At 39.5% G+C, this 26869-nt stretch overlaps 4 protein-coding genes across 6 annotated transcripts in view; 3 read left to right on the top strand and 1 right to left on the bottom strand.

Annotated features, from left to right (window-relative positions):
* The window catches only part of ppm1ba (protein phosphatase, Mg2+/Mn2+ dependent, 1Ba), a 19573-nt gene extending 12368 nt beyond the window's left edge, over window positions 1-7205 (top strand). The window contains exons 5-7 of one of the 2 annotated variants that reach the window (XM_085183595.1): window positions 101-158; window positions 3324-3340; window positions 4150-7205. In XM_085183595.1, coding sequence (XP_085039721.1) covers window positions 101-158; window positions 3324-3340; window position 4150 — 76 coding nt within the window. In that variant the 3' untranslated portion in view covers window positions 4151-7205. The remainder of the gene's footprint in view (window positions 1-100; window positions 159-3323; window positions 3341-4149) is intronic. The other variant, XM_085183594.1, reaches the window with a different exon arrangement.
* On the bottom strand, window positions 5982-25265 carry prepl (prolyl endopeptidase like). 2 transcript variants are annotated; one of them, XM_085183587.1, is made up of 15 exons: window positions 25150-25265; window positions 22432-22560; window positions 22126-22192; window positions 21757-21937; window positions 21593-21681; window positions 21366-21492; window positions 21072-21288; window positions 20336-20527; window positions 19959-20171; window positions 19560-19735; window positions 18795-19011; window positions 18479-18628; window positions 17743-17869; window positions 16667-16755; window positions 5982-16195 (listed from the first exon to the last, which is right to left on the bottom strand). In XM_085183587.1, the coding sequence occupies exons 3-15, from the start codon at window positions 22139-22141 to the stop codon at window positions 16118-16120; spliced, it is 1872 nt and encodes a 623-aa protein (XP_085039713.1). In that variant the 5' UTR covers window positions 22142-22192; window positions 22432-22560; window positions 25150-25265; the 3' UTR covers window positions 5982-16117. The 2 variants fall into 2 exon arrangements, with proteins under 2 accessions (XP_085039713.1, XP_085039712.1); XM_085183586.1 differs by lacking the exon at window positions 25150-25265 and adding an exon at window positions 24507-24844.
* On the top strand, window positions 9003-16223 carry slc3a1 (solute carrier family 3 member 1). Its single transcript, XM_085183588.1, has 10 exons — window positions 9003-9432; window positions 10180-10359; window positions 10486-10631; window positions 10774-10899; window positions 11276-11395; window positions 13590-13714; window positions 14078-14279; window positions 14830-15012; window positions 15246-15371; window positions 15474-16223. The coding sequence occupies exons 1-10, from the start codon at window positions 9003-9005 to the stop codon at window positions 15903-15905; spliced, it is 2070 nt and encodes a 689-aa protein (XP_085039714.1). The 3' UTR covers window positions 15906-16223.
* The window catches only part of camkmt (calmodulin-lysine N-methyltransferase), a 106728-nt gene continuing 105041 nt past the window's right edge, over window positions 25183-26869 (top strand). The window contains exon 1 of the mRNA XM_085183598.1: window positions 25183-25344. Coding sequence (XP_085039724.1) covers window positions 25183-25344 — 162 coding nt within the window. The remainder of the gene's footprint in view (window positions 25345-26869) is intronic.

Consider the following 26869-nt stretch of genomic DNA (forward strand, 5'->3'; position numbering starts at 1 on the left):
TGCTAATTATAGAAATGTTACAAATTTGATTTCTTTTTAACAGCTACATGGCTCCAACCAATACCTTATGAAATTTTTTGTATCTGTGTTCCACTTGCAGACGCAGTGTTATTGAAGCAGTATACAACCGTCTGAACCCATACAGGGAGGAGGATGGAGTAAGTATCAGTATATAGAAACGTAGGTGCTTTGTCTTTGACCATTTAGACATAAAATACTAAAAATGTTGAGGGCACATGGCAAATTTGAGATTTCAACTGTCTTAAGTCTCAAGTTTCTTTAACGTATGACTTTAAATGCACTTAGTTGGCTGTAGTTGTACATTTAAATGAACAGTTGATCAGCTAATTATGTAGTCACAGAGTATGTGTGTACGCTCTGTGTAGCATATTCCCATGAAATACCAGTGGGAGATCTTCTTTTGTTAATCTTATGTTGATTCATCTCATGTGGTGGCCTAAGCTGGTGATTTATAGACAAAGTATAAAATTACTGACTTAAGGTGTGGCTTTGAGCCCATCCCCTTTCAGTTATGTTAAATGCTGTTTTTCTCTACGCATGGTGCAAGATGATACAGCTTTGTCAGGAAATGTTTGAGTGGAACTATGAAGTTGCAAGTGAAGACATTAATTTTCAGGTTATCTGCTTCAAATAGGCTCTTTTTAATGGTTTATTTTATTTGCCTCCACCGCTTGGGGCTTTCTTTATCCTAACAGAAAAGTGTATGAAGACACTTTAGTTAGGCTTTTAAGTGGAGTTATCTGACACTGGTATGAGACGTTTTCCCATGTTTGAGCATGAGAATGTGATATGTACGCTTCTAAATTTACTTTGCTGCTGAATGGTAGATGTTGCAAATTTTTTAAATTTGCCAATAAGAACACAGGCATTCATGCTCTTATACTGACACCCATTCACATACTGAATGAGGTAGTAAATCTACAATAAAATAACAGCAGATAAAGGCAAATACTAACAGCAAATAGAAGAGAAGAACATCGACCATTTAAAGCTTTCAAGTTTAATGTTTAATAAAAGGGTTTAACCTGTAAGCCTGGTTTTCAAATGTTGTAGTGGTTGTAAGTGACAGTGACAGGAGATACTGTGCAGTGACTTTGACAGTGCTGTTTAACTCATTACATTACCTTCTGCTTTTTCTACTGGCAGACGTTTTCCACTTTAGTCAGCATTTTAAAATTTGTGTCCTCATATTTGCCTTTGACATATGTAGACACTGTTTTATACAGCATGTGAATAAAAGATGGAATCCAAAATTATGTCCCAAGGAAAGTAATGACTTATTTTTATTTGCCAGTAAAGACAGACACCCTTTGTTACTGTGATTTTTTTTTTTTTTTTTTTCTACAACCATAGACTGTATATGAAAGATAGCAATGGATATTTTAGTTTCAAACTTTGCATTTTAAATTCTTCAGTGTAAGCATTTTGGCTACCACAACTTTGGTGTTGGAGGCAGAAGTGACCTTATTTGGACAATAACGGTGTGTACTAAGCTAGCAACTGGCAAACTTAGTTGACAGTTTGTAGGCTGCACTGGTGCAATACACACTCTACTGCTAATTAGTGCTAAATAGCAGACTAATAAAATACTAGGGTATGAGTAAACAACACTGAAGGACAAACACACGGATTGTATTACACAAGATAATAAAGGCACCAGCAGCACACACAGGCTGTTCAATTTATTGACTAAACTTAGTGACTGATTTAGATTCTGTTTGTGGAATTCTGACAGGGGATGGTAGCTAAGATGGCTATTTTCATACCCTAAATAAACTGAGGGGCTGTATGAAGCACCAGTGTAAGAAAAATAAAGATTGTTTTGAACTGTGAACCATGCAAAGCTGAAATGAACATAATGGGTCCAGTTCACTTGAGGTGGATTGCATAAATAAGCTTTTCACTAATGTTTATTGGAAAGTTTAAAAAATGTCCAGGTGTTCTTTTCTAACTATTGATGCAGCTTCATGTTCTTTGAGGTAATGGATAGTGTGTTATTGACTGAGGGTGCCAAGGCACTTGTTGAGCCAGGTTTTTAACCTGCATTTATATTTGCAGGTTACAAAAACAATCAGTTTATATAAACAGTATTTTGATTGTTTTCCTCTTTCAAATATAGGCCTGTTTTTGAGGTAAACTGTTGAGTGGTTATGAAATGTTTGCACTCCAACAAGTTTTGTCCAAGGGTTCCGTGTTTTCTGCAGAGATGGAAAATACGGAATTTTAAATCTTTGATTTTGCAGCTGTTGTTACCTGCCTGCATGTTTCACACAAACATGTTCTTTGACAATCACGACATGAAAAAAGGGGATACATAAAGAAGTTAACTGCACAATTAACTGATTTCTTTTTCTTTTTTTGGACCCATTTATTTTCTTTTATTTTAAAAAGAGAGATTTCTTTGATTGTTTTCACTATTTACTTGCCACTTAATTACTTTTGGTGTAGTACAAATGGCCGTGGGGGAGGGGGTCTGTTAAATTTATGAAAATATAGTTAAAAGTCCAAAATTTATGTGTTCCTTCACATTTATCATAGCCGTCCAGTGGGCCGGATTGGAGTCTGTGTTGGTGCAATTTTGGCCCCTGAGCCTTATGTTTGAGACCCCTGTTGCAGTAAATGGCTTACAGTATTGCATGTGTGAACTTGTAAATGTTTTTAAAGGATTGATAAATGTTGTGTCTGTGAGAGAATCTCACACTGAGATTGAGGCCACTATCGTATTGTTTAGAATGATAAGCACTGCAGTGTCCTTAAAGAGCTCTACCTGCATATAAGGGGTCTTGTGTGGTGTGGGTGTGTGTGTCCTGTTAGCTGGATGTGATATTTGCCTCATGGTGTTGTCTTGGATTTTCTGTAATGAGTTAGAGGTACTGTGATTGTTTGCTTTGTGTACACATAATCATGGAAAAGAAATGCACACATGAAACGGATATTGGCGCTCCCTTAAAACCACAGTGGGTAGGTTCTGTGTGTGACTGTACACTGTAACAAAAAGTTTTGAGTGCTACCACCTGCTAGGTGTTAGGAGAAAGAAACAAGGCTGCTTGTCATAACATTGTCAAATAGCGCCATCCTAGTTTAACCTCGGCAGGTTTCTTTGTCTACATTAAGTGGCTAAGCCGTCCTACACAGCTGCTAGAAAGAAGCATGTCATAGTAGCTCAATTAGTGCTGGTTGCACCCTTCATTTAAACATATTTTGCACATGGTGTGTAGTAAGGTACGCACCTGTAGTCACATACACATTGACAAGGGATGTATCTATTGTCTAACTGTGTGTTCACCCTCTGATTAACGCAGCCCTCCTGTTTCATTTGGTAAGTGATCACATATATAACTGTTACACCCCCACCTCCCCCTTTTCCAATCCCTCATCTACACACATGCATACAACCACACATGCACACATGTGTACAAACACACATTCTTACAGGCATGTAAGTGGTGACCTGCTACACAAATCCCCCCTGTCACACCTTCATCTGTCTCTACTCTCTGCTGTCCTGCATGTGGAGCTCCATTTAGTGTAAGGCGTGTTCATGTGGACGTCTGCAGACATGATTGTCGAGGTCTGATGAGGATGAATGATGAAGGTGTTTCTAGTCCTGTCCGTCCCCCCCTCTCACGTCACGGGCATACAAACACGCATGCACTGTTCCTACACGCATGCATCGCTGTCTCACTCAGTCTTTCAGCAGCTGCACGCAACTATACAACAGTCTGTGTTTCTGTGTCCCTCCTCGAAATAAGACGGAAGGCCTTGGAGTTGTTTTGTTGGAATATGTTAAAGAAAGACTCCGGAGACCGAGGTTGAAAACTGCCTCACGCTGCTGTTGTAACAGCATTGTAAATATATTGTGTTGTGTTTCTTTGAGTTGTGTTGGTCATAAGGAAAACTGACCTTCAAGTCTGGGTTTGGGGGACTAAATCTTTGAGTTTTACTTTTAAAATGTTTTGTTTAGGTTTTTTTTTTTTTTTTTTTTTGCTTTTTATAAAAAGTGTCTTTTTTTTCTCTCCCCACCCTTCTCTCCTTCCTTTGTTTCCTGACTTTTCTCTTATTTCTTCTTCCTCTACTTTCCTCTTCTTTGCTTCTCTGTTTTCTCCTCTCCCTCCTTTCCTTTTGCAGAGTGGAGCGGAATTGGAGTACCACTGGTAGCTGTCCAGCACAACTGCCTGATCGAAAATACAGGACCACTATTCCACATGAGATTACATTCATTGTCACCTTTTAATTTTTTCTGTAATTCATTTCCCCCCCCACACTAAGAATAACTGAAGCTGAAATCTTGGTTTTAAAAACACCTAATGTGGAGGACTGCAAAAGTGTTTTTGTTCCTTTTTTTTTTTTTTTTTTTTTTTTAATAGACAAACTATTGGGGGGGGGGGGCGACACTGCGTTCACGTTCCGACTCCAGAACTACATCTACAATATAAACACAGCGAGGAGGAGAGGCCAACAAGCACAGTTTCTCTTGCCCCTTGTTTTCTTTTATTTTGTGGATTTGCAGAGACAGAGGTCACAGGTCTGAATCTTTTAGGGTTCTGTGGTGCCTTGCTTAGACCAGAGAGAGAAGGGAGGACCTCATAACTTGCCAGCCAGCCACGACCAAAACCAACCACTTGTGGATTCATTGTAAACACTGAGAAGGCTTAAAGTGGTTTGTGGCATTATTTGTTTGGAAGTGTGAACTTTTTTCTTGCATCTGACGGGGAGTTGATCGACCACACAAGCCTGCAACTCAACTACACACCTTAAGCTACACTGTCCAGTTCAGGATCTGGGCATTACTGGTACACAAACAGGAGCCAACTCTTCACTTATTAATGGACATGGCTCACTGGAGATCACCTTACAGAACTCACAGAAATGTAATAAAAATAACTAAATGAATCACTATCCAAAGACCTTCGGGGTCTGAAAGCCTGAGAATCCACACCTGACGATAAGGGGAGCACTTACGTGAGAGACTTTCTGGCACCAAATCCCAGTTTGACTCCTGGATATTATGTCCAGACTTAAATGGGACGTGGACTGGTTTGCCCAGCTGCAACTACATTAAACTTCTTGCATGTCTGCTTACTTTCTGTCTGCTCATCTCTTTCAGGATATTGTCACTTGTTTTGTCACTCTTCCCTTCTGTCTGCCTTATTTTTTTAAATTTTTTGTTGTTTTAACTTCAGTTTCTCTGCTGCTTCATGAGGCAGAAGAGACTCAGCTCTCATTTTGCATTTGCAGACAATGCCAGAATCATAAGCTTTTGAGCCTGCTGTTGTTGAAGATATTATAGAAAGATAGAAACTGTATATGAAATTCATAAATATAAAAAATATATAGAGAGAGATATCTATATAGACAGAAATATTTTGATTTGTTTGTTGTCCCTTAAATTCCCAGCCATGGTATTCATTGCGGCCTAATCTGGAAGAAAAAAAAAAAGAAGGGAGGGGGAAACACCCCTACCCAATAGCCCAACCCATGATGCTGCACGCACCGTTCCCACACAGCAGTGTTCCAAAGACAGGGTTTGGGGTAAAGGAATTCCACCGCCCCCTCATCCTTAACACATGCGCACACACAATCCTGCTCATGCTACAGCTTGCCTTTTTCTATCTCTCTGATATCCTGTGTGTATATATATATTAAAAAAAGAAGAAAAAACAAAAATACCTTTTTTTTGGGTTTAGATTGTAAACATTTATTTACTTAAAAATATGCTTTTTTTTTTGGTATACTTTTTTTTTTTTTAATTACTATTGCTGTGGTCGTGTTACAAATGGATAAAGAAAACAACACGAGGAACCTGAAACATACCTTTTACAACATATTGGGAGACTTTGGTTTCGGCTATTCACTGTATGAAGTTGAAGGAGGGACACTGTAGGCAGAGGAGAAGGGGTTCTACACTGAGAGTTAAATTCGCAGTCACTGATTTGGTGTTCTTTTTCTTTCTTCCCCTCTTTCCCCACAACCACCTTCATTGACTTTACCTTGAAGGCACAGGGCAGTTGCTGATTTAAGTTGGGTTTGAGTTTACCAGGAGTCTTTTGTGTTAACCTAAGCACTAAAAAATTGATGGAAGCTTTAGAGATGGATATTTGTCAGGAAAAAAACTCAAGTCTTTTACAGTGTGCACACACATGCATTGTCTGTGTGTGTGTGTAGTATTTAGATGGGGTTAAAATATGCTATAAATACAAACCTGTAATATACAGGTATATATATTCAATCATTTAATGGCAAATGTAATGTGCTTTCTGAAGTGGCAGTATTGGAAGAGAATAGACCTAACAGAGATTGCTGGCTGGTTAATGTTATTGTGGTACACTTGCTCTTGGTGCCATATGACAAATAGGTACTTGAATGTGTAGTTCTTTTGCAGTTACAGTTGTTTTAATGCAATGGTATAACTTTTCTTTGTGGTGGAGGGAGTGGGAGGGGTGGTATCTCCTATTGGTGCATGTTTTGTGATTGAGGAAGGAGTGTAATTTGCGTGTGATATGCACTGGGTGGGCGGGTGGGTGATAATGTGGACAATGTTCAGTGTGGTGGAACACAATGTTGGAGTGGAAAGGCAGTGATAGAGGAACAACCTGTAGATGAACTGGAGCACAAATGAGGATATTAATTCACTTTTAGGTACTTAACATACAAATGAGATTTCCCTTACTTTAAAACCCCCAAACCGCATGTTTCCCATCATTCCGATTGTGAACGTTGTCATATCTCAGATTCACATACTTTTTAACATTGTGCAAGCTTTTACCACACTGAACATGGTCTTCAGTTAAGGTTTTTGTTTAAGCTATATCAGACACTGGGCTTGGAGAGAATTTAAGGGAGGGAAGGACAGAGAAACATTTATTTTTCTGAATGTAATTCTTCATTAGTCACACTGATTCCACTGCATGGACTGAATACAAGCAGCACTGCAGGTTCACATTCTCTCCTCATCGGTCATTTAATGGCAGAACAAGCTACCTTGGCTTCCTTTGTTTAAAAAAAAAAAAATTAAAGAAAGTATATACTTGATCATTATTCTGATTGTGGAATATAATGTCAGAACTTATGTGGGAAGACATAAGATAAAGGAGTTTTTGAAAGTTTGGCAATGCCTGGATAATTTGACCCTGACTTGTTGCTATGATTTAACGTTCTGTTGAGTAAAGAGAATTTTACAAGCATTTGGTCTCCTGAACCTGTCAGTTATTTTTGGGCCGGGTTGAAGGTTTGCATTCCCTGTGGGCTTTTTAGCATAGACATGTGTTTCTGGTCACTCTTTATATACAAGTAGAAGTTCTGTACAAGAATAAGTTACCATATAGGTCAGAAAAGAGAACAGTAACTCTAACATTAAGATTGAAAGACTGACACAGGCACACAAATGTGTCAAGGGTTCTTTTTTTGTAATTTATCATAAATCACAAGATGGTAAATCAGTGGCAAGAATAATACAAGATCAATTCCTAGAAATCTGTGATACTGTAAAGTGCAAATTAAAAAGGAATTCTATCATTTGTAAATCTTAAACCCATGTATTTTCTTCACAAGGGAAAATAGAAAACATCAAATATTTAAAGTGAAAAAATGTAGCATTGAAAAAAAGTCCCTGAAATTTTTAGACATTTTTAGCATCCCTTCTTCTCTCAACAACAGTTCATTAACTTGTAGGAACTGAGACCAGTTCCAAAGATTTTCAGTTTGATCTTTAATCTGTATGGAGGGATCAGGGGATAGAGGTCACCAAAAACACACTGCTAGTACAGTTAAAGCATACCTGGGTAAGGAAAATAATGTGACACTATCAGCCATGGATTGGCCTCACCAGAGGCTGGACCTCAACATTACTGAAACAATGTGGGATCATCTTGATAAGGAACACTACAAAAGGCAGCCAACATCCAAAGAAGAAATGTTGAAACGTTCTTTAAGAAGAGGCTGTGTTAAAAATAAAAGTGATCACACCAAATATACACTTTAGGATTTGTTAGAACAAAGTCAGATGAGTGAAACTCCCCTTTCTGCCAGCGTTAAGAAGTTTAAGTATACATTTAATCCCTGAGATAATATAAGTGCAATTTCAGCAGTACATATTTCTACATAAATGTGTAAAAAATAAAGACAGATCAAGTTCTTTACGTCCCGTATTTATAAACAATGACGTTTTTGTTAATTGACAGCAAATTTTTCTATTTAGTTTGCAGAAATTTCTAAAGATGGTAAAAAACAAACAAACAGGAATACTGTACTTCTGTCATTAAGTAATGGATACACAATTAAAAACACTTTATTGTAGTACGAATGACTGTGACAGAAGTTATTGATCAGCAGGAAAAGCTGTAAAATTTACAAAAACACAGTTAAAGTCTAAAAATGTATGCCCTCCAACACATTTTCCAAAGGCATCCTATGGGCCAGATTGGAGACTGTGTCTGTCCAATTTTGGCCCCAGAACTTTAAGTTGGACACCCTTGATTTAGGTTGTATTTTATGTATATTTTTTCAGTTTAGGATCTGTGAGCTGTGAAAGGAAATGTTAATCAACACGTTGTGATGCGTTTTCTAAAAATTAAAGAAATGGAGTAGCTCTTGGGGTTTTGAAATATCTTCTGTATTTTAATGTTGGTGTTAAAGTTCACAAATCCCATAATAGGAAACACATTTAGTTCAGGTGCATCTTTATCGCCTACAATATTAAAAGGCATCTTGCGCCTTGGTGCTTTTGTTTGGTTTGGAAGGTTTCGAAGTAACTGATGTCTCAGTCGTAGTTAATACTGTGTACTCAAAAAACATACAAACGCTGTAATCTGTAACCAGTCCCATCAACTCTCCACTTTCCCACATTCCACAGGTGTGTCAGAGACAGGCTCTACACCATGTACCCTCTGATTGTAGTCAGATATTTAATCTGCGCTCTCCGAGTCACTCATTGTTCTTGAGGCGAGCTACACAACCCGACACGGTTCGTTTTAACAAACAACATGAGTTATAGAAACGACTCCGACAGCGTGGAGCTCGGGGAGTGCACCAGAAACCCGGGTTATAAGGATGCAGACGGAGACGGGCCAGCAGCGAGGGACAACATTAGCGTCTCCGACAGCGAGGAGAAGCGGGACTCCATCGGCGTGAAGCGGCTCTCAGACGCGCGAAATGAGTACACCCAGATCAAACCGTACGCCGGGATGCCTAAGGAGGTGCTGGTGCTGTACTCCTCTAAGGCCCGGTACCGAGTTCCCCGAGAGATCCTGTTCTGGCTAACGGTGTGCTGCACCCTGGCTCTGGTAGCGCTCACCATCGCGGTGATCGCGCTTTCTCCGAAGTGCCTGAGCTGGTGGCAGGCCTCCCCGGTGTACCAGATTTACCCTCGGTCCTTCAAAGACTCCGACGGGGATGGGGTGGGAGACCTCAAAGGTAAGACACCCAAAGCACTGCTGCAAGCTCCGATAACGACTATTCGAAGATTTTCATTAAAACAGGTGTTTTTATGGACGACACCAATGACGCTCCGCTTCCAACAGTGGAAGGCACATACTGTTACACCTTTGAGTCACTTAGAGCGTTCCCATATTTTAATGTGCATTTCAAACTACTGTACCTTTAACACCTTTAGGCCATATTATAAATACTTCCCCATATACTCTTATAGATTTGAGTAGCCTACTATTGAAATCCTGCAAAATCGCTGTGATTTTTTTTTCCCCAGATAAAGCCTCCTATGAACTTTTCAGGCTTCATTTTTAAAAAAAAAACAATGTAGCAACCCTTTCTGAGATTGTGGATTTACAAAAATTTGCCAAAGTATACACCGTATCCTGGTAGATTTTTTACTCTGTCAACCTAACAGCTGATCTTATCAATTTCTTATATTTGGTCACTTATACAAGAGTAAATTATTAACTTTATTTAACCATTAGTAAAGTATACAAAGGGAATGGTAAAACTGCATCTCGTTGTTTTCAATGGCTCATTTATAATATTAAATATGCAGATGCTTTTTAGAGGGAAATGACAGCTGCTCTCACTATATTGCATTATTTCCTATAAAAATTTACTAATGCAATACAGTATTATCTTTTCCTATCCATAGTCCTTCAGTTTATTAGGACTCTGAATTTCAGCACAGAGTGGTTAGTAGATCCTGTATCTCCCGTCTGACAGGCATCATGGAGAGGCTGGACCACTTTGAATACCTTAACATCAAGTCAATTTGGATCAGCCCTTTCTACCGTTCTCCCATGAAAGACTTTGGGTATGATGTGGAGGACTTCCGTGATATTGATCCACTCTTTGGAACCATGAAGGACTTTGAGGACCTCCTTGGAGCAATGCACAGCAAAGGTGTGCACTTTAAATACCCTTGTTTATGTGAAAATGTGAAGCTAGAAGGTGGTTTTGGGGGGTAAGATTGTTTTTTATAGCAGGCTGCATGTCTGACACACAAATACCTGTCTCCATCTCCACCAGGTTTGAAGCTGATCATGGATTTTATTCCCAATCATACCAGTAATCTACACCGCTGGTTCAACTTGAGCCGGACTAGAGATCCTCACTATGAGGATTATTACGTCTGGACTGACTGCAAACCAGACGGACCGAAGCCTAATAACTGGGTTGGTGCTTGTACTGTTATTTTCTACCTGGTCTATAATTTTGTCTTCTGCACATTTTCAAGAACCTTCACCAAGTTTATAGTACTAAAAAGGTGCAATGTACTGGAATTTAGATCAGATTTGTTTCCCATCTCGCACTCAGGTGAGTATCTTTGGGAACTCCTCATGGACATACGATGAAGTTAGAGGGCAATGCTACCTCCACCAGTTTCTCAAAGAGCAACCAGACCTGAACTTCAGAAACCCAGATGTCATCAAAGAGATGATTGTAAGATTACTGGAACATGCAGTGACACACACACAGACACACAAAAGCTCAGCTACCGACTCATTTCTTAATATACATTCAGTGATGCATGTGCTAAAATTGTGTTTTCTTCGTCTGTTCTGTCTTTCACTGTATTATCATTTTGTCCACCTTTAACAGCAATGTGTGACACACTGATTATACATTAACTTGTACCAGTTAACCTGTTTTTAATTGTGGCTGCACACAGCGCAAAGTACAACAGAAGCAATAAACATTATTTCTACTCAACTGTCTTTGCTATAGTTGAATGATTTTATCTTTCTGCAGCCTTTTCACACATAATGTAGATGCTAGTTTAATTGCTCTATATACATTTCCCCCCCCTCAATTTTAGGATATTATTCATTTCTGGCTGGAGAAGGGAGTGGATGGCTTCAGGATGGATGCAGTGAAGCACATGCTGGAGGCTCCACACATGAGGGATGAACCACAGGTTGATCCAAACAAACCACCCGTGAGTGTTAAACTACACATCTAACCTCATTGGTTTTGTTGAGTTCAGCTAAAATCAATAGATGGGCACACTGAGGTCATACTGAGATAGACAGAAATAACACTCAGAAAACATATCTCCAACAACACTACACCACCACCACTAGCCTGAACCTTTGATAAAAGTCATGATAGATCCATGCTTTCATGTGAATTGTAACCTCAGTTTATAGGATTGACAACCAGTGTGGTCTTCTGCTGCTGTAGCTCATCTGCTTCATGGTTCAAGTTTTTAGGTATTCAGAGACGCTCTTATGCACACCTTATTTGTGATGATGTTTTTTTGAGTCACTGTTGTGATTCATATCCGCTCAAAGCAGTCGGGCCATTTTCCTCTGACATAAAAGCGCTAGGACTTTCAAGCATTTTTAAGTTGGGAGTTGTTATGATGCAAAATCAATTTTAAGATTATGCATTTGTTTTGGTACAATTTACCCCTAAGTCTGGGCTCATTTTGCCCAACAGCCACCACGGTGGAAAAAGGAAAACCAGAGCCACGTTTTGGCTAAAGCAATCACACGTGTTTACTCACTGGCACTTCATCAACATGTGATATAACTTTATAACCTAAGATAAATAGCTTTTGATGTGAAACTGATAGATGATATCTGTTATGCCAATAAAAACTTCGACAGGCAAAAAGCATTTTATAGTGAAAAACTTTAAATGTGGTTCAGGGGGTTGGGAAGCTCATCTGTAACCGGAAGGTTGCCCTTTCGATCCCCCAAGCTCTCTCTGTCCTGGTCATTGTGTCCTTGGGCAAGACACTTTACCTACCGCCTACTGGTGTTGCCATATGGTGCGATATGGCAGCCGAGAAAAGCGCTATATAAATGCAATCCATTATAAATATCTACTTCATCTATAAGGTTCTTTGTTCTGCAGTAAGTTGAAAAAGGAAAATGCTCAACAAATTTGGGGTTAAATGACAAGAACTGTGCATCGTTGCTCAGATAAAGGTGGAGGATGAACTTAACAGTTCTAAGAATCCAAGCTGCAACTTAGAGTTATGCAGGCATAATTTGATTTTATTGACTTATGTAATATCTGACATGTCAGAGTCCAAAATTTAACGATCTGATCCATAAAAGCGGCTTTACTGAAGAAGCACTTTCCCTTGTTGCTAGTAGAACAAAAATAATCAAAAGCTGAGTGGGACTGTTCACACTGTTTATGATGTATCACTGATTATTTATCTCTAGCGGAAATGTCAGCTTCATAATCATGTGAAGAAAACACTGTTTGTGAAACTCAAAGGGTTCGTGATACATGCTGAATTAAGGTCAATGAGGCTGAAGATATTTCTCACAGAGGAAAGATTAGAAGCAAAGGAGCATATTTTGGTGGATTAGCAAGTCATTGGAGTTTACTTACGACTGCAGGGTAAAACCATAACACTGGGACTCTTTTACTCACTGATGACTGAGAATTTATACCCACAGATTTGCAGTTAGGTTACATTTTTACAGTCTGATCATGTTTAACCACGAGGTAATCTTTAAACAAAACAACACTAACTCTTTGCCATCTTAGAAACAGTAATGCATTTTGACAAACCACTGGAACTACAATTCTGCAATTGAGAAAGATATGTAAAAGTTTATAGGCGTGTTAAGAATTCTATCACATCCTCAGTCGTGATTCAGCTAAATATGAATCAGAAACCATCTGTCTCTACATTATTGCTTTAGTGGTTTATGCTGTGGTTGCTGTTGGCTGAATGGTCCACTTGCCTGTTATTAGGCCAGCTTAATGGCTTGAGATTATCTTTCACAAAAAGACATGCACATTAGGTGTAATTTTAGAACTGTGACATCACTGTCTCTGCGCAAGTCTATGGCTCATTCCCTTAAATCTGTAAACCCAATGCTTTACACTCTGGTAACACCAATAGTTGTCCAGTGAGTCAGATTTCCTCAGCGCCTCCATAATTAGAACTTAACAAGATGTTTTTTCTTCCTTTGCCTTTCTCGCCCATTTTATTTGGACAGTTACAAAAATAACAAATCTGAAGAATTAGCAGAAACTTTCTTAATCCACAGTTTCTCACTCAGCAAAGAAAATACAAACTCTAACTCCAGCACACAGCCTGAAAGCAGCTAAGCTATACTAAAATTGCATAATCACTACATAACCTTATACATATTTCTACCCAGGAGTTAGTAACTACAGAGTGGGATCTTCACAGTGACCACACCACCAGTCAGGTGGGCTTGCACGACATACTGAGGGAGTTTAGAGCACAGATGGACATCTACAGTCAAGAGCCTGGCAGATACAGGTAGGAAAGTGATTAAGTGCATTCAATATTACTATGGCAGAAAAGATAAACTTGTAATGCACTCGCCTACTTAATTATTACTACCTGTAATTATCATGTCACAATCATCCTTAATTTTAAAGACCTTTTGCTTATACAATGCACTAATGTTCAAACCAAACGATTTCATTAAATATGCTAATAAAAGCAACTTGAAATCTAGAATAAGGAATTAAGCCCAGATTTTTAAAATTATTTCAAATAAGGACACACTGGTATTTTAGAGTAAGATAAACAAAATCAGCTAATAGACGATATCCTGACACAAGTCATCGTGGTTTCTGTGTCATATCACATGCTAAATAAATTCCTCCTGTGCTGCAGATTCATGGTAATAGAGTCATACGATTATGAAGAGGTGTACAAGACCATGATGTACTATGGCAGCAGGCTGGAAAAGGAAGGTGACTTCCCCTTTAACTTTTACCTGCTGGATCTACCCCAAAACACCAGTGGAGTATGGGCTAAGCATCTGGTCCACCTCTGGATGGGCAACATGCCCAAAGGAAAATGGCCCAACTGGGTGGTGAGTTCTTAAACTCATATTTATATATTTATTTCCTCGCTTTTTACAATTGTAAAAACCACAGGATCAGTAGCGTCATGTCCGGCATACTGTGGCACATAACATGCCGAAATCATCAGATTAACGAATGTGTCGGCAGCATTCATAAGAATGAACTGTCGAGTCATCCTTCGTAGACTGAGATCATGCTTCTCACACTTGTGTTGTCATATCTTTCAAACCACAGGTCGGTTTATGTATTTGTTAATCATCAACCCCTGTGCAGTGATAGTTTGACAAACACTAGGCAATGAAATTAAATTTGTCAATACAAAAACACTCCTGTAAAGCTAAATAATTAGTAGCTGAGTAAAAGTAAATTAAGCATGTTTATTTTCTGTAATTATTATTGATTAGGCTCAAAAGAATAGCCTTTTTACTTTATGTGCATCTTCAGACTTTAGCACCTAACACATATTAAGAAAACAAATATGTTTCAGCCCACCTCCTTGCTTCCTAATTTCTTAATCAACCCTTTGTCTTGTTTTTGTCTTACCTACACTGTTATCAGGTTGGAAACCATGACAGGACTCGGATTTCTTCCAGTGCTGGTCAACTCTATGTTCGTGCCATCAACATGCTGCTGCTGACCCTTCCGGGCACAGCCACCACCTACTACGGCGAGGAGATCGGCATGGAGAACATTAACGTGACAGCAAGTCAGATACAAGACCCAGCCGGCAAATACAATACAGTCAGCACTGTGCACACACTGAAGAAACCTTTAAACCCTCACTGTCACACATCTCTGTGAGAGGTCCTTAAAAATAACCAGTTTAATGCCATTTTATTAATAACAATAAATAAACATAACAACATAAATGTCTTTACTTTAAAGGACATTTTTGCAGTCTTGTTGTATCTAATACACTGCCGACGGTATACATGAGCAAATATACCAAAATGATTCCTTTGCTTTCACTGCAGAGTGCCAGTCGAGACCCTCAGCGTTCTCCATTGCAGTGGAATGCTGGCATGAACGCAGGTTTTAATGAGAAAACAAATCTCACCTGGTTGCCACTACACCCCGATTATAAAACGGTCAACGTGGAGGTATAGATCTGTTTTTCTAATGTTCAACTTTGAAGAAAGATCGTTTACTTATGTGTATCTTTCTATGGTTCATCTGTCCTCCTCCCATTCCTTTATTCCCAGGCCCAGATGAAAGATGATGGTTCTGTTCTGGCTCAGTACCGCTTCCTGAACACCCTGCGTCAATCAGAGCTCCCCCTTAACCGTGGATGGTTCTGCTACGTCCACGCTGATGCCAATGTCTTCTCTTACATCAGAGAGCTTGATGGACTTAAGCGAGCTTTCCTCATAGTGGTTAACTTTGGTAAAGAATCAGCTGTCACAGATCTCTCCTCTGTTCGTGAGCTGCCAGACGAGTTGAAGGTGCTGATAAGCACCAACATGGCCAATGATGGCAAAGTGTTTCCGAAGTCTCGCATCCAGACAGAAGTAGGAGAGGGTTTGGTGATTCAGTACTCCACCAACACTCGGTTTAATCCCAACCATCCTAAAGAGTGCTACATCTCTGAGAAGGCTTGCTATTTGGAGACCATAGGCATACTTTATAAATGCTAGTAAAAATGGAGATGAGTATCCAATAACTGCTGTATTACAGAAACAATCAAAGCATTAAGATCTTTCTCTGGTGTTTCCTCTACACGGTAGTGATTTCTTATCTTTGAAAGTGTAATTGCTGTTATTATTATTAGATTTGGGCACCAGTTTGTCTAGTTGCTGTAATGGAAGATGCTCTGTTTTTCATGCCCGACTGCTTCTTCATAGCCTCGCTATCTTCTCCGCTTGCGTGGAGGCCGAGGAGGGTCCAGGCCTAGCTCCATGTACAGAAATGCAAGCTTGAGGGCTTCCTTTGTTATGGAAAAAAAACCAAACAAACAGTATGTATCTGTCATCACCCATCCAAGTGTTAAACTCAAACTTTTACATTCATAAGGCAAATTATAGATTATATATTAAAACGGCTTTCTCAGATTTGGCGGTTTATCACACACGTACATGACGTCATGATGCAGTTGTAATAAATAAAATCACATCTACAGGTAAAAGGATTTAACTGACTTTGTACCTTAATTTTAAAGCTGTGAGACAGATAGTATATTGCAATCAAGCGCTTGCTCTGTGCTTACTAATATTTCATGTCTCAGTGTTGGTGTGCATTCTGATGGGACATTAAGAACTCATAATTTTCAGCAAGTAAAAATGTCTCATACCAGAAAATATTTGTGTCCAATTTTCAGATCAATTTGTCCTTAAAAAGACTGCAAAATAAAAACATTGATCTTTTCAAGAAGGTTTTAGCTTCAGGAAAATTAATTTACCTCTTCCAGCATTAGCTCAAAGTCTTCTGTTCCAAGGTGATTTGCTCCAGGTTGGATATTCAGAGCTATGTTTGGTGCTGGTTTACACTCTAAAATTAAACGTACACAAAGAGATTCAAGAGCCAAGTATGGGCAGAAGACAATACTTAAAATTAACATTTTCTTTAAAATGTTCTTTTCTCTGCTCCCCTTCTCTGCCCATTTCCCCCCCAAATCATCTTTTTCAGTCTTCTGTCTTTGCTTTCACTCATTTATCCTCCCATCTGATATCCCCCTGCCTCCCCTCCCTGTCTCTGTGGTATGGACTGTTTCACAAGTGCGGTCTTGACCTTGACAGCTCCCAGTCTGTGGCGTCTAATCTCTTGCTCTGATACACTATCTCTTTACCATGCTAATGGGCCTGCCCACCCGCCTGGATGTGTCTATGCCATCAGCACTTTATCAAAGACTCCGGAGAACAGAGAGAGACAGATTAGGGAGACATATACACACACACACACACAGACACTTAAGCTGCCTGGTGTATGTGTGAACAACAGAAAAGTGAGCGAGAGTAACGGAGAGAGATAATGTGTGCATTTGAAACAGGAGCAGAGGAGGCAGTGCGAGAGAGAGGGGTGTAAATAAGGAGTACCACCAACGTGGTGAAGGGAGATTATAAGTGAGAGGGAGAAAGAGCCTGTCAGGGGGAAATTAGAGCAATTAGCTGACACACGCATACGCATACGCACACTCACAGACACACACACACAAAACACATGTATACACAGAGGCAAGCTTTACTACAAGGTGACCTATGCAACATTTTGGTCATCAACTTAAATGCTGTTAGCACTTCCCCTGACAGATAGCCATGCATCTGCTACTGCTACCTCTCCCAACATGCACACTGAAACTGCTATTGGGGGATGACCCTATGCTATTAAAACCTCTGATCATGCAGAAATTACTCCTAAAAGGACGAGGACAATGTATGCTGAGATGCACACAAAGACAAATTCAAACCACCATAGAATGAGGTACTCAAACACACAATAATATGCATGGCTGCAGACTTGGAGAAATGACTTGAGTACCCGACTTTGGCTTCATGCTGGAGTGTGTATGAACGGCTTTCTTTAGTTGTTCAGTGTATTTAAGGACGCCTGCCAGAGGAACCATGTTGTCACCACTGTAGGCTGTCAGCAGCATCGATGGGTAATGCTGTATCACACAAACACAGACACACACACGCATTTTAAATTACATACTGTAGTTTACATTATGATGTTTACCAAAGGTATTAATTATCAGTGGCCCTCAATGTGTCCCTACAGTTTTTCATGGAATTAAACCAAACATCCTATAATAGATGTCATTAGTTGTTTTCAAAAACTGTCTGAAAAGCACTAATTGAACTAGAGCTGTTTTGAATAATGGCTCTGGACCAAAATGTTAGCCAGGAGAATTTAAAACTGGGTTTCAGCTTTGGCTGAAATAGATGTCAGTTACCTCGCATTAGGTACAGGACAATTTTTATTGCATTGGAAATTTGAAATCAAATACACCAACCTGGTCCACCTACAGGTAAGACTGAGTCCCAGAAAGGTTGGGACTCACCTGCAGTTTCTTACCTGCTCAAAGCATCCGTCAATGCATTTGATCAGCATTCAACTATGATTGAGGTGATTGCATTTGCACATACGTGTTTCAAACAAATGTATAAAGCAAAACATTACATCAAGTGGTAACACAAACAAACTATTTTCTGTTAAGCCAGTTAAGAAAAATACAGCTGCATTTTATTTTTATATTCTGTTTTCCTCTCCATACCTGAGGAGTGATGTTGTGAAGGGGACAGTAGGAGGTGATGATATGTCTGTGTTCTGGGTTTCCCACTGGGTCCCCCCATTCATCTCTATCCTCTAAAGTTAAAGGCAGGCTGTGATCCTCCATAGTCCCTAACACATCCAAAAACGGAGCCTGAAAACAGGAAAAGGTGTGGTTTTGGAAGTGTTTAGCTCACATTTTTACTACAAGTAACTATAGAAAGACTCAGTCAAGAATATTCATCATTTTGGTAAATTTAACAACAATGTTGTATGGTTCAGGGTTTAAGCACAAAACCTCCAACGATTTAATTTCTTACCTGCAGGGTGACAGCCCGCATCAATAGTGGGTGTCTGTTGCACAGAGCTCCCACTGGCACAGCCCCAGCACTGCAGGCTGTAAGAGCGGTGAGAGAAGGAGAGGAGACTCCTAAGGAGAAAAGGTGATGGAGACAGGCTTGGAGGTCCTCAACTCCTCTCCGCTTCCCTCCCACGCAGGCTTGTCTGTGCCAAGAAAGGCCACGCTCCCCTCCACCTCTACAGAGTGTAAAAGCAAAGAACAAGTTACTTCAACTCATGGGGAGCACAAAGTTTGAATTACATATTTCACTTGCCCCCTATGACGACAATGACTTGTCTGTCATTTCCCTAAAACAACGTAGGTAAAGGTTTTGGTCATATAAAGCAGCGGTCCCCAACCCCCGGGCCTCGGACAGTTACCGGTCAATTAGTCGTTTGGTACCGGGCCGTGAGAGTTGAGGCACAGGTGTGAAATGTATAGTTTTCAGGGTTTTTATCTGTTTGGAGCGTTATTTTGTTATCGATTTATCGTTTACTCGGTTTTCCTGGGTCTTTTCACGTGTGTTATGAATAAATTTTCTTTTTTTCGGTACCGGTACTAGTTTTATTTTGTTGTATTTATCCGCGACACCTTAAAGGCCGGTCCGTGAAAATATTGTCGGGCATAAACCGGTCCGTGGCGCAAAAAAGGTTGGGGACCGCTGATATAAAGCATGTCTCTCATCAGTAAATAACTTTTTGAGCCAACAGGGTTTGGTTAGCTTCCTAGAGAAGTGACATTATACCTGACATGGCAGTAGGCCAGAGCCCAGCCCTGCTCCAGCATCACTTTTTTCTCTGGGTAGAACTCCATGTTAAGATCTCTGCCATAAGCACCATAGACATGGACCAGCAGCGGTGCCTGTCTCAAATGCTCCACAGGTACTGTATGAAACAATGTCACAGGCACAAAGGTACCGTCCTACAAAAACACACAGAGATGCGCTTTCAGACTAAAGGAATTAATGGTAAATTATCTAGAAATAAGTCTATAAAATTTGTTACAATTATACGCCTCTGTGTTAGGTGATGATGTATGAAGAAGCACAAAATACCCTTCTCTGTATGGTGATAAATGCTAAATGCTTAGAGCCCTGCTGACATTGTCTTATTATTTGTGCAAATTATATTTCAAGTTTCCTCACTTGGCTGCAGGCCTCCAAGCGCGTAGTGATATAATCAGCTTGGTTCTCTGGGGAGGATCCATCTCCAGTGCCTGATAAAAGGAGCCCATTCTCAGGGTGTAGACAGTATGGAACCGGCGGATGGACTGGAGACGATATCAGGAATTCTAGCATATTTTGTTGGTCAGCCAAGCCTGGTTTCTTGGTTTTAATGGCACAAGCCCAGGATGGAAGCTTTAGCATGAGTGTAGAAATAAAAAGCTTTGAGAATATATTAATAACACTAAACCACAAACCCATAAAATTACAGAAAGTAAAGACTAAGAACAACCAAAAGGTGGTTAAAGTCTCAAACGCTAACAAGCACATAAGTATGCAAGAAACTGTGTAATAATTACCTGTACTATGTATGGATTCTTGGGGTGGATAAGAGGGACCACAATGAGAGCTAGTTCACTAACTGGCGTTCTTGCAACCAACACACAATGGTCTCCAACCACGTCCATGTCTTTAATTGTAGTGCCAGGTTCAGGCGCAAACAAAGAGACCCAGGAATCCATTGATGGCTCTGAGACAGGAGCCTGAACCACCTGGAAATTAAACGGAAAGATGAATCTCCTTCACTGAAAATCAATGTGTTAGCTGGATATTAAATGTAGCACTCTATAAAATACCACTGGTAAGTTAAAAGAGCAAGTTGTGAATAGAGACCAATTGAAACAGAACATAAGGAAAATTATAGCATGTCAAAAAACAGAAACCTTTTTAAACCATTTTAACTTCTGACATTTTGTTTTCCATGTGCATTTGAAGAGAAAGTGAACAGCAGGTAAAAGCAGGTATACTCCTGTAGTTACAGAGTACACTGCATTCATGCCTGAGTCTGAATTATACGTGGTAAGTTCTGCTAGTCATTATGTATTTGTATATGTGTATTTTTGTCTGCATTATTCCCTATATTGTCACTATAGGACCAAACACTTATCCAGGTTTCCTTGGTAATGATGGGCAATCACTCATGTAAAATCTAAAAATACTATATATAAATAAATAAATAAAAATAAATATATATATATATATATATATATATATATATATACATATATATACACACACACAAGGGACAGAATATACCTGATATTCTTGTCCAAGCCCTGTATTTGCCAGTATAATAAGCCGACTTCTCCAGTGCTCCACGTGGTATAGGAGATTGAGCTGGCGTGGCTGAACCACAAATGGATCTAAATTTGATGTTGCTATATCACTTAGCAGCACCTCTGAACTTGTCCTGCTGTTACAGTTGATGGTCAGGATCTGTCGGTCTCTGGTCAGGGCAACCTCCACAAACACACTGGGGAGATGTCAGCAGGTCAATTAGAGATGGTGTGGGAGTAGACGCAGCTTACATGCTGCCTCGCTTACACTTACTCAGGCTGCATTTCCTCAAAAACAGAGGTTATCCTGCTTCCACTGGAGGTGAGATCCAGACGAAACACTGCGCTGGAACGTAGACCTTCCAGAGTCGAGTAAAATAGTATCTCATCTGTGGCCCACTCTTCACACATGCACACAATAATATGCAGTCATTTAAGTTTTACATCAGTGCTCTTACCTGTAACACAACTTAAATGAATTTTTATTGTGAAAAAATTTACCAAAGCTAAAGACTTTCTCCAGGGTTAGTGTCACATGTTGGGGCTCCAAAGGTAGGAATCTTCTCCTTTCAAGCCTCACGACCACACACCTGATTCATCACAAAATTAACACCCTCTTTCTAATTCAGTAAGTACAGTAGTTTAAAATGTCTTGTTTGATTTACCTCAGCTCTTCCGTGTGAGTACATTTTAGCGACGCTGCAAGATGCCTTTCCCGTGGGGATAGACGGATTCTCTGGACCGTCCACTGAAATCTTTGCTTTCTCTTATTATTTTCAAGTCCCGTCTTCTCCAACTCTCCAGAGATTTGCCTTAGATTTAACACCTGCTCTGGCTCCAGGTGACCTAAAAACAGAAGAAATAAGTTGGAAAGATTTCTAATGATGGACTGCATAAAAAGTTGCACATGCAGTAACAGGGATATAGTACAAAAAAAATCCCTGTTGAGAAAATAGTCTTCTGCTGCTAAACTTTAGGCTTTCAGAACTGCTAACATGAGCGGTTTAAAGACCCTCATCATGTTTGCTGCTTACTCTGTTTCTTGTCCATTCTGTATATCCCATCTTCTTCAGTGAAATATAAATGGTGATGTCCAGAGACCTTTGACAAGATAAATAACAACAGCTGTAAGATTAACATAATTTGAGGCTACCAAATAATTATTTTCATGATATAAAAACTCAATTGCTGTCAACATGCATCAGGGAGGCAAACAAGTCATATTTATGATCATTATATTAAACAAATTTGCAATTCTAATTGTTGTCCATCAGTCCCACTATGATAATATTCAAAATCATTATAAAATAGACAAATCCAAAACAAAAGGGCATCCTCACCACTGAGTAATCGGGTATATTGGAGAACCTGTGGTATGCATCCTTTAATCTCCTCCTGAAATACTTCTGTAAGTTCCTGTACTTCTCGAGTCCGGAGCTTAGATGGTCAGATGATGATAATGAAGTATCCTAAAATGAAACAGCTTCAAACATTACTGCAATATTCCTCCACCTATTTATTGAAGTGTCACAGTCTTTTTGAGTAAGCAAAGCACTACTGTACTTATAGTGTGAGCAATAGCTAAACATACAAGCGCTATGTTCAGCAAGTCATTGTTAGATAACCTGGCTGCCTAACAATGTCTGTTTTTGTGTAATTCTAAGGATTAACAAGGAGGTGACATGAAAAGTGTTCAATGATAAAACTTAAGTTTCAGGAAACGTGACTGTTTAACTCTGAATTGAGCAAAACACCAGAAGATATGTTTATTGCTCTAATTGTGTTTATCAAACCTATACTGATTTTTTTTAATCAATGATGGAATTTATTAAAAAAAATTAGATGCTATGACGTCATTAGTTACAGTTTTCAATTGTATGCAAAACCCCCCCCCTGACTTTTAAACAGATATTTAGATTTCTTTCAGTAATTTTGGTCTGCTATTTGTTACAAAACTAATTATCCTAATTTGAATAATATTAGAAAAAAATATTATAAAGCTTATGCTAAATTTGAGTGAATCACTGTTAAAGTATACTGCTTTTATTTGAACATGACTGGCTACATATACTTTGATAAACCACAAATTATAATGATGTCACCAGTGTTTTTTCATCCTTGATTACTTAATGCTTCTGTTTGAAAGAAAATATAATCCAAATTTACAAAAAAAATCATTTTAGAGGTGTAATTAAAACACTTTGTGCAGAAACACTCAAAATTAAGATCTATTATGATCACATTCTCGAGTTTATAAATTCCCCAGTGTGATTGGCTGTATTGAAGCAGGTAGATGAGAGCCTGGAGAGGTGGGGGTATCCTTTGGGGAGAAGAGGTCAGCAGAAACAAGACAGAATACATGTATCTGAGTGAGAAAGAGACAGGTGTAACACTGAAGAGAAGATGAGTGAAGGTAGATGAGTTTAAACACTTGGGGTAATCCATCCAAAATGAAAAACAGTCCACACGCAAAGATAGGTGAAGGAAAAAGTGAAGGTGTGGTGGAGTGGGTGAGCACGATATATCAAGGGTGATTTGTGACTGAAGGATCGCAGCAAGAGTGAAAGAGAAGGTTTAGTAGATGGTAGCAAGATCTACTATGATGCATGGTTTGGAGAGGGTGGTACTAGCAAAAGGAAAGGAGGCAGAGCTGAAGATGATAAGATTTCCACTGGGAATGACCAGGATTAACAAGATTAGTAATGAGTACATCTGAGGAACAGCTCAGATTGAGCAGTTTGGAGACAAAGTCAAGGCTGGGATGGTTTGGAAATGTGCAGAGGAGAGACAGTAAATATAGTGGTAAAAAGGATGATGAATATGGAGCTGACAGGCAAGGGGAAAAGAGACGATTCCTGGATGTAGAGAAGAAGGACATGCAGAGGGCTGGTGTGACAGGGATAGGGTGAGATGGAGGCCACTGTGGTGACACCTAAAGGGAGCAGCTGACAGTAGACAAAATAGTCCCATATGACTTTATATTTGTCTTGTCAAACCAATAGGCTAATTCCTATTTAAAACAATGATAGTGATGGCAATGTAGGAAAGGCTTTTATAAATAAATGGCTGCGTTCATAAATGATCCAATTTGAATCTAAAGTTATTTTAAAATGCGAACCATTTGGATAGAAGAGTTTTGGACATATTTGTATAGTACTCTTGTATAAACACATGCATAACAAAACACATAGGAGGCGTTTGCCAGCACAGTGAGCTAGATTCAGAGTGTCAATTTCAGCACTATGCCCTTATCTGTGTCTCCTTACAAGACTAGTTTTGTCAACCCGGCAGAAAGACACGGTTTTCAATAATGAATGAGTTAGCGTTATCAGCGAGACGGGATACCAGCGTGTAATCCTGCACCAAGCCAAAGGTAAGTAAAAACAGCATCTTTAACGTTGAATGAACTCCTTACCGACGAGCAACAACGCTGAAGGGACCAGGAGAGCCATGTTTTCCGTTTACAAGCGGTTAGCTCCCAGAATTTTACCCGAAATTGCATCGGAACACGAGCAGATAAGAAAAACAAAGGCGATATACACGCCATGACAAATGTTTAACCGTTAATGAGATCAAATGAACAGGTGACAGCGACGTTTGCGTGATTTTAATTAGCTAACGGTTACTATCAGGTACAGTTGGTCACATTTGCGACAGTTAGGGCTTTTTAATTGCCGTATAATCCTCGCTGCTTTCTTCTACGTTAATTTTTCAGCTACGCACAACAGCCAGCGAGAACATTTTCAGGCACATGTACGATTTCCTAAACGAATACCCGCTTGATGACGTAGCGAGCAATGCCAGGCAAAACTAATCAAATCCGTTTGTGAGCAGCCCTCAGTTATAATTGTGAAATCGAGCGCGATCGTTTAACATGCCTGGACTTGCAAAAGTGTACGGAAGTAGCATGCATCCTTTGTGGGTGTAACAGGTGATGACAGTGAAGCGGTGTATGTGATCATTTCTGCATCGCTATAGAAAAAAAGCCTTATTTTTTTGTATTACCGCACCGTTGTAACTGTGACAGCTGCATAAACAGGATTTAAACAAGTACTTACGGATTTATCTACTACCAGAAGTACGAAGATAAAATGGACAGGGACTCTTCTGGTGCTGCGGAAAGGACCGAGCCGGCGTCACCTTTGGGGAAAAATATTCACGAAGACACTCGCGCAGCTGATTCCCGTGCCTCCCGGTCAGGGACCTGTACAAATACTGATGTCGCACGAGCCAGGTGGACCCTGCTGAGACAGGTATGCAAGCACAGAACTCTCATGATTGCACTGCTGTCCCTGAAGGAAGAACAAGGATGATGGGAACCCAGAGTTCCCTGTCACGCTTCCCAGAAACTCTATTGCTTACTTAACTTTTAAAAGGATCATGAACTGCACTGTATTAACTTTCTTGCCCCAAAAGGAGGGGGCAGTTTCTGTACAATCTGATAATCCAGCACTTAATAATAAGTATAATAATAAGTATACTTATTACAGTACAGCAGTCTTTTTTCTGCTGATCTGCTTTAACATACAGTATTGCCTGAATTATTGTATAACACATCATCTTCACAGCTTTGCTGGTAACAGTAGATTTGTTAACACTTGAAAGCCATCTTTTCCCCTCCCCACAACTTCTGAAAACCTTGCATGCACTAGAGCAGTAACTGTTCCCTTACATGGACATCATGCAGCCCTTACATTTGGCTGACAAAAATATCTCCCTCCAGGAGGTGCAAAAGGCCCCAGACTGCTTTTTGGCACTTATTCCTGAACTTGCAAAAGTGTACGGAAGTAGCATGCAATAAACTGAAATTGTATGGACTGCATATTGCACAGTACTGTGTTTTCCATATACAGTATGTTGAATGTAGTAGTATAGTAGTAAGCATAATACTTAACCTGATTTTTTGTCTTTTCTTTCTAAAACATTTATGCAACATAATGAATACTTTCATGGATTTACTGTGTACAATAACACTTTGTCACATTGCGTGGAGAGAGCCCATGGAGACACAGGGTGAACATGCAAATTCCACACATAAATGTCCCAGGACCTTCTTGCTGTTAGGCAAAGTTGCTAACACTTTTACTACTGTACTCAAAAACCAAACTCAATCCTTTGTGTTTTCTTTCTGAAAAAATGTATTAAACATAATAAATACTGTCTTTCTTTCAAAGGTCTTTTTATTAGACAAAGGTTCCAATACAATGTATACAATAACACAAAATGCTTCAGAATATTCCAAAATTTCAATCTTGTTCCCACCCTAACCCTTAAAACAACAAATAATTGGCAGCCTGCTGCCCAACTAAACCAAAAAACAAACAGAAAAAAACAAACAATAGCAAAAAACAACAAACAGACTCATAAAAGAAAAAAAAAACAAGAGGGGGGGGGGGGGGGGGGCTTGGACTACTCAGTAACAGTAGTTGTGGGCCTTTCAAAGAAGTCCAGAAAGGGGGACCACAGTTTATAAAACATTTTTTTAGACCCACGAACTGTATATCTAATTTTTTCTAAATCCATACAAGACATTATATCTTTTAGCCATTGTGTGTGTGAGGGGCGAGAAGAGTCTTTCCACTTCAGCAGTATAGCTCGCCTGGCCAACAATAATGAAAAGTTTAATGTTCTGAGTCTGGAGTTGGACAGATTCAGATTCTGGACTGCACCAAACATAGCACAGGGTGGCTCTCGTTCAATTTGATGCTGCAGGACTTCAGACATGGTATGGAAAACAGATTTCCAAAAGGTGGACAAAGAAGGGCAGGACCAGTACAT

Source organism: Neolamprologus multifasciatus, chromosome 13 (genome assembly GCF_963576455.1).
Source record: "Neolamprologus multifasciatus chromosome 13, fNeoMul1.2, whole genome shotgun sequence".
Lineage (NCBI taxonomy): Eukaryota > Metazoa > Chordata > Actinopteri > Cichliformes > Cichlidae > Neolamprologus > Neolamprologus multifasciatus.